Genomic DNA, 7,967 nt, shown 5'->3' on the forward strand with positions numbered 1-7,967 from the left:
ACACTTTGAATTACAATATGTTCAAAGGTGATTATGGATTCTTTACCAAATGAAGCCAAAAGAAACTTACATACTGCAGCTTTAATGTGGGCTTTTAGTGTGTAATGTAAAAAGATGTAAATATTGTCTCTTTTTTATATATCCTGTATAAGAAAAAGTTAGAAGTAACCAAAATGGATGACTTTCATTAGTTCAGGGGCAACACATAGTATGCTGAGAGCAGCGAGAGTAAAGAAAATTCACATTTTAAAACGTTCCCAGCAGAGCAGCAGCAGCAGCAGCAGCAGCAGGCGCGATTTCTACTGAAGCTGTCCTCGGTGCTGAAACTGCAGGCACTCAAACACTACACGTTTAAACTTCTGCTCTGCATCCACCTGCAGTAAGTGAGTTTTCAAGTGGCCCCCAAAAGAAAACAAAGTCAGCTGACTGTGCTGGCACCCCGCCACGCTAACACACCCGGTACAAAGCTGCGTTTTCCACATGAATAAAACACAAGCAGAAATGACAAACAGTCAAGGTGATGAAAGATTTAACACGAGGGTTGCTCTAAGCAAAATGTTTTTTTTTTTTTTTTTTTTTTTTATTTTTTATATCTCTTCTCTCTGTGACTGTTTGTGGTTTAAAAAGCAGGTCAGGGCGACCCCCTCCCCTCTGGTGGTGATGCAGTGAACCTGCTCTGCGCAGAACCGGGCGCGCCGTATATAAACAGCTGCTGCTGCTGCTCCGACACGGTGCAACAACACGGAGGACGCAGGACGCGCGCAGCCACTGCGGATCAAGAACTACCAGGAACACACACACACACACACCGAGCCAGGACACCAACATGCGGGACACAAAGAGGAGAACCTGCTGGAGACTTGTTCTTTTTTCCTACATCTTTCTGGAGAGTTCGTCACATGACTTAGGCGGACAGACGCAGTTCATTTGCACGTCCGTTCCCAAAGACATGGACATATGCGCGGCGACGTTGCAGAACAGGGTTCCGGGAGAAAACTTGAAGACCACTGTCATGCAACTGAGGGAGACCGTGTTGCAGCAGAAAGAGACCATCATGAACCAAAAAGAGACCATCAGGGAACTGACCTCAAAGTTGGCTCGGTGTGAGAGTCAGAGTGGGATCGAGCCCGGGGACGCGCGGCCCGGGGGCCGGAGGAAAGACGCTGGGACCAAAAACACTATGGGGGATGTGTCTAGGGGTCCGGCTGACACTTTGTCGCAACTATCGCAGACTTTACAGTCACTGAAACAAAGATTAGAAAACCTGGAGGTAGGCTGTGCTTGTGCGTAAATCTGCTGTGCGTAGATCAGGATGTAAACCTTTTTTATTACTGTCTCGTAGAAATTCGGTTAAACTAACAAATAGTTGAGTATCATCAGTAATCATTTAAAATGATCATCTTTCTTATCAATATGAATGTGCTCCTTTCTTTGCTCCAAACAGCAATTCAGTAGAAGTAACAACTCGGCGCAAGCGAACAGTCTAAAAAACCTGCTCCAGAGCAAAATAGACGATCTGGAGAAGCAGGTGTTGTCCAGGGTGAACAGCATTGATGAGGGGAAGCCGGGACTTCGGAATGAGACTGAGCAGCGTGGGAGAGTGGAGTCCACCCTCACATCTCTCCACCACAGGATCACAGACTTGGAGAAAGGTGGGAACCAAGGATGAGCCTTTTTATTATTATTATTATTATTATTATTATTATTATTATTATTATTATTATTATTATTATTATTATTATTTAGTGTGATTGTATTACAATCAGGCTGATCATCATTGAGAGGAGATAAGCACAGATATGCAGTGAAGCCTTTTTTTAGGAGGAAAGAGGAAAAAATCAGGCTCCTCCCATTTTCTATATTTTTGACCTTAATGTGGTCCTCCTCCAAAGCTGTAGCACTGTGGCATATTTAGCGATTTCCTGCTTTAATTCCACCAGATTAAACCATTTTAAGTACTACCAGCTCCATTTGCTGTGGAAGACCAAGATGAGTGTGCTCATACAGTAATTTGACGTTTGGGGTACTGATGGTAAAGCAGCAACTTTTTTTTTTTTGTTATTTAGAAAAGGAAGTGTAGAGGAAAGGAATAAAGAGAGGAAGGTTAGGAGTGCTCAACCTGTTCCTGTGATGGATTTAACATGAGATTAAAGCAAATCTGGCATGTCATCATTGTTGATCTGTTGTGTAACATGTAATTCCAATTGAAATCCTTGGGACATGCAGTATGAGGTGACGTGGGCATGTTTTACTGCATAAAATGAAGAAGAGGCTCTAAATCAGACATGGGAAACTGGCGTCTGGGGACCACACTGTCAGATATTATGTACCCTCAAATTGAATCCCCCAAAAATTGGATTTGAAGAAGTTAATTTGACACATGACACAAAAACAACAGAAAATTATATGAAAAGCCATATAGAATGACTTCACAAACACAATAGAACTACAAAAACACACAAAATGACTTTATAAACACCAAATATTACTGCATTATGAGATGAAACCTCAGAAATATATGCAAAAATAACAACAAAAAAGGAGAAAATGAGAAGTAATAAAACCCTATACTATACATACTGTAATCTCAAAAATACACAGAGACTCCAAAAAACACACTAAATAACCAGAAAAGTGCACAGAACCCTTTAATCTTTTTTTATATTAATGCCCAAATTGGTCATCTATCTATAAAGCAAGGAATCTCTGTCTGTCTGTCTGTCTGTCTGTCTGTCTGTCTGTGGCTCAAATATCTTTGTGGTTCAGGGACACACAGAGCTGAGACTTTCAACATGGCTTCTCCTTGGTTCAAAGGTGTGCAATGTCGGATTTGTTTGGACTGCATTAGTACCAATGATGAATTATTTCATAAAATTGTCCCCTGCCACCGGAGAGGAGCCACTAGAGTCACGTGCACGTCACAGCCAATCGCTGCATGCCATAGCCGCGTGCGCGGCAGAGCCAATCACTGGAGAGCCCCCACCTTCTGGTTTTGAGCGGAGCAGCGATCCGGTGTGTGTGTGTGTGTGTGTCTAGCGAGCACGCGGGCCAGGCAGAATCTCTGTGTCGGATAGCAGAGCTGAGACAGCTTCACGGCCGCCCCGTGGCGTCCCGGCCGGCAGAGCGCCAACACTCCGCTGTGGCTTAAATTTTTGCTCACTGTGGGTGAACTGCGTGCGCGTGCGTGTGTAATTCAGAATTATATTAACATTAAGAATTGTTTACAAGGTCAGTTTAAAGATGATTTAACTTTTATTCTGAATTAAAGGGGAATGAAAGCTCCCATGTAAACGTGAGTGTCTCAAAGTGTTTCTCCAGGCATAACTTCACGCTGGTGCATTGCTTTTTCCCAATTTATTCATTTAAATATTTGAAAACACAATAGTTATCACTCTACACATTTCACAACAAACCTAAATGTCACTGAGTCCCACCTTCAAACAACCTCTTTTGGCCATCCATGAAAAAGCTACTTAACCTCCAACTTTTATATAGCAAGACATACTGTACTTCCTCCAGGCACTGCACTAGTTATTCTAAATGATGACATGAAAGTTAATAATGTGGCCCTCAGATCAGCTGCTCAAAATCATGATCTTCACTGTCTGTTCTTCTTTTGTTGGTTCAAAGGTCAAAGAGAAAACAGACCCTTGGATAAATTCCAGCTGACCTTCCCTCTAAGAACCAACTACATGTACGCAAAAGTGAAGAAGAGTTTACCAGAGATGTATGCGCTGACTGTGTGCATGTGGTTGAAATCCAACGCGTCCCCAGGAGTGGGCACACCTTTTTCTTACGCCGTTCCTGGTCAGGCCAATGAGCTCGTCCTCATAGAGTGGGGAAACAACCCCATGGAAATACTGATCAATGACAAGGTTTGTCTGAAACATGGAAGCATTCACTTTTAGAGAACGTTCACACTACCATTGCACGTGTTTGACTGATCAGATCTGTGTTTGATTTTCTTCAAGGTTGCAAAGCTGCCTTTTCTTATTAATGACGGGAAATGGCATCACATCTGTGTGACCTGGACAACACGTGACGGTGTGTGGGAGGCGTATCAAGACAGCGTCAAGAGAGGGACCGGGGAAAACCTAGCTCCTTATCATCCCATCAAACCACAGGGCCTGCTGATCCTCGGCCAGGAACAGGTAATCCACCAATTCTGTCAGATTTGATCGTTTTTGTCTTTTTAGCTTCATGTGAGCTGATTAAATGATCCAAGAAGGTTTAGCTTGTTTTGGGATATTTCGTTTTTTACTGGTCAAGGTAGAATTCTCATATTCGACTGACAGTTTACTCTGAAATCCTGTTGGGAAATGGCGTGATTACTTGCATTCACCAATATTATCTAGATCACATGTCAGTGGTTTCCAAACAGGGGTACGTGTACCCCTAGGGGTACAGGAGCACATTGCAGGTGGTACTTGGGAAGATGTAATTAATTTAAAAAATAATTTTTTGAACAAATTCACCACAATCTAAAAATCGAACTATTGCTTAACTCTTTCAGTGCCAACCGGGTTCAGAATTTCTACCCCACTCAGTTCCAGCCGTTTTTGAGCCTTTTGACTGATTTTTAAAGACCCACAGAATATTTTGTACTGAATTCTGAAAGATTAAAGTCTCTAATTTCATCAGAAAAATAGTTTTGTTTCTAGCTTGTTTTGTTCTTCCGTAATCAGCAGTTGAATAGAGGCAAGTTTCACACAAATTGCCAGTTTGTGACAAAAAGCTGAGAAAAACGGCTTTTTCTGAAAAAATTTATTAGTGTCGTTGAAGCATTTTTAATTTTTTGCTTTAGTGACACCTCAACATTAGTTTCCTTCTCTAAAACTACAAAAACAACACTGAGACTGGGCTTTTGATGGCAAAATTATTATTATTTTGCCACCTAGGTCAGAGTTGAATGGATTTCTTTCTGTATTTTGGCATTCCTCCAAGTCTCTCGCCCCGTCATTCTCCACACACGCAACTTCCTCCTCCTCCCAGACATGCCGAGTCTCACCACTTGCCCCATTCTTTTTAATCATTTTCTCTCACCATCGCGACACTCAATATTCCACTTAGTTCCACACATGCTCTGGTCGGGTGTGCGCTGCTGTGAGCTGGTGGGAACTTCAACATCAACTCTCGTAGCGCCATTTTCTGTCTCGTTAACTCCTTTCCTCTCTCTCTGAGCTCTGCCCATCACGGGTGATCTCTCATCCAAAGGTGCGCTGCTGCCACCTACATGGCACCTATTATTTTGCTTTCTGGCTCACAGTTGAATGTTTGGCTTACTGTATTTTAATACTTTGTATTTTGACTTTTTTTGTAAATTGTTATAAATTGTAGATAAAATATGATGGAATTTGCAGTCCTAAATGATTTAAAGTAATATTAAAAAAAAAAAACTAACTGGAAATTTTTTGCAAATTATCCAACAGAATTCTGGCAAATTATGTCGCAACTTTCTTGAAAATTAGTTGCAAAGTCCAGAAATTTTGACCACTACCTTCAAACTCAGGATTTTGTTTTAATTTGTGCTTTTTCCTTCTCAAAAAAAATATTTGTTTTTGCTCTGGCCCACTTTGATTTCAAACTGGGTCAAATGAGGCCCTTGAGTTTTACACCCCTGATCTAGATTGTCTTTTTTTTTTTTAAAGCATCTTCATTCTGGTTCAAATCTGTCTTCTTTAGGACACTCTCGGTGGAGGATTTGATGCCACGCAAGCATTTGTTGGAGACTTGGCAAATTTTCACATCTGGGATCGTAAGCTATCCGAGGGAGAGATTTACAACCTGGCAACTTGCAGCAGCAAAGCTCAAGTGGGAAATGTGTTTGCATGGATGGAGACGAGCCTGGACATTTATGGAGGAGCGTCAAAGTGGACTTTTGAAGCGTGTCGTCAGATGAACTGAGTCTCAGCAAACGGAAAGCGTATCCTGTGAGGCCAGTGTTGCTCTGTCATCATTAAACTAGTTTAAGAGAACATCAAGGGTTAGTTTTTGGTGAATATAGCATCAAGACTTGTCGCAGATATCTGATAACATCACATGTGGATCATTTCTCCACCAAATCCACAGAGGACTGGTCTTGAAAAAAAAAGGGGGGGGACACTTGTCATGAGGACAAGCCTGCTGTGCATTCACCACAGGATGCCAAAGTGGGATGCCCGATGCTCTCAGAGACCAAAAATGACAGCTCAGCATCAGAAGTTCAGTACGAGGTCATATAGTTTTTAGACAACAGATGTCAAACCATCCAACAAAATGACCGATGTCGTCAACTGTCTGTTTGGTCTCGCCTGCCAGGGATTTTCACTGTGAGAAAGGACAAAGATCACTTCTTTTTCGAATGAGAACCAGACAAATGGACGGCGTGGTTTATCTTTCACTCTATCTTTCTCCCACCACCTGCTTGACGTGATTTTTGTGCAAAGAATGACGTATATCTATTGCCAACATTTGAGCCTGAGTGCCTTGGGCAGTTGAAAAAAATCCCAGCACATTTGTTATCATTTGCAGAGCGTTCATTACGCAATAGTTTATTTTCGTTTCCCAGCTAATTTGTTTCCAAAGAGGTGTTTCTTGTAACTCTGAAGGGAGTCCCGTCCGATTGTTTAGTGTGAAGTGCAGGGCACAGATAAAAAACTAAAACAAACAAAAAAAGGCCTGTTTTACAGATGCTTGTAGTTCATGTGTGGGAATGTTCTCTGTACAGTAACAGCATGTCTTAACTTCTGTAATGCTGTGTCAGCATCTATGAGCTTTGCTTTTACCTTCCGACTTTTAGTTTGACATTTTATACCATATTGTTATATGCTTCAAGCATGGCAACCCCAACAGATGAGAAGAGTTCTAGTTTTTGTAATAAATTGTGATACTTGAAGAAAACAGAATTATGGACATATTTATTTACTCACACACATGACCTTTAATCTAATAGATTAATGGGCTCAAGTCAACAGAACAAAAAGTCACTGATTAACAAGTTTTATTCCTGTATTTAAGCTCATTTTCTCAGAAACCAATAATTATTCCGAAAACTTTCATCAGTGTCACCAAGGATTCAGACCTTTCATAAAAAAAGGACAGAACTTGGTATTTATTATAATTTATGAAAGAATTAAGTTAAACTAAACTATTTTTTTAAACACTTATGCATTCACATGGCAATCAGGATATTTTGACATATTTATATACATTTATGTCATCATCTGATTGTCCAGATTCCAGAAACCCCCAAAATCAACAAGTGTTTAACAAGAATGCTTTATGCCATTAACTTTCATGTTTACCCTTAACTTAGCTTTTTTTTCTTTTGCAATTCAATGCTTAATGTGATTAGAAAAATATTAAAATGATAGAAAACCTCAGCCACCGTCATTCAACTGTTTTCACTGCTTGAGAACAGATCATTTGGTAAAGTTCCAATGACCAGTGTCATGGCAATTTTGCGGTTGACCTCATTTGGAGACATGATTAAACATTCATTGGAAAATGAAAGGTTTTTGTTTTGTATATCTTTTTTCTGCACATGTTGTTAAAGGCTAACACTGGATATAGGGAATTAATTTTGCACTATACATGTTTCATTCTTGCAGAAAAAATACAATAATGCATTTATTATTAACATCATGAGGGTTATACATCACAGTTATTGTTGTCACATATGTAGAGCTACATACACAAACTTATTTCTCTACATTTAACCCAACCCTGAAGAGCAGTGGGCTGCCACAGTGCAGCGGCCGGGGGGCAGTTAGGCTAAAGGGACTTGCTCAACATCTCATAGTGATGGCTCAGGTGAGATTCAAATTATTGTAATTATAATTAAATGCATTATTTGAAGTTGTGAGTCACATCTAAAGCAATAGCCCACATTTTTGCAAGGTGAACTAAGATGTAAGACTGGTCACGTTTGGACTGACTCCTCCTTCTTTACCTGAGCTCTGGATCAATGTTTACAGCAGAGCAAATCA

General features: G+C 40.6%; 1 protein-coding gene across 1 annotated transcript; it reads left to right on the plus strand.

Annotated features, from left to right (window-relative positions):
• The first annotated feature begins 708 nt into the window (after nt 1–708).
• nptx1l (neuronal pentraxin 1 like) lies at nt 709–6,871 on the plus strand. The gene is made up of 5 exons (XM_028456196.1): nt 709–1,270; nt 1,445–1,652; nt 3,631–3,875; nt 3,972–4,151; nt 5,683–6,871. The coding sequence occupies exons 1-5, from the start codon at nt 827–829 to the stop codon at nt 5,902–5,904; spliced, it is 1,299 nt and encodes a 432-aa protein (XP_028311997.1). The 5' UTR covers nt 709–826; the 3' UTR covers nt 5,905–6,871.
• The last annotated feature ends 1,096 nt before the right edge of the window (nt 6,872–7,967 follow it).

Source organism: Gouania willdenowi, chromosome 8, assembly GCF_900634775.1.
Source record: "Gouania willdenowi chromosome 8, fGouWil2.1, whole genome shotgun sequence".
NCBI lineage: Eukaryota > Metazoa > Chordata > Actinopteri > Blenniiformes > Gobiesocidae > Gouania > Gouania willdenowi.

Coding starts and splice junctions, on each gene's coding strand:
- nptx1l (XM_028456196.1), top strand. CDS start 827: ATGCGGGACACAAAGAGGAGAACCTGCTGGAGACTTGTTCTTTTTTCC. Junction 1,271..1,444: donor AAAGATTAGAAAACCTGGAG/GTAGGCTGTGCT, acceptor TGCTCCAAACAG/CAATTCAGTAGAAGTAACAA. Junction 1,653..3,630: donor GATCACAGACTTGGAGAAAG/GTGGGAACCAAG, acceptor GTTGGTTCAAAG/GTCAAAGAGAAAACAGACCC.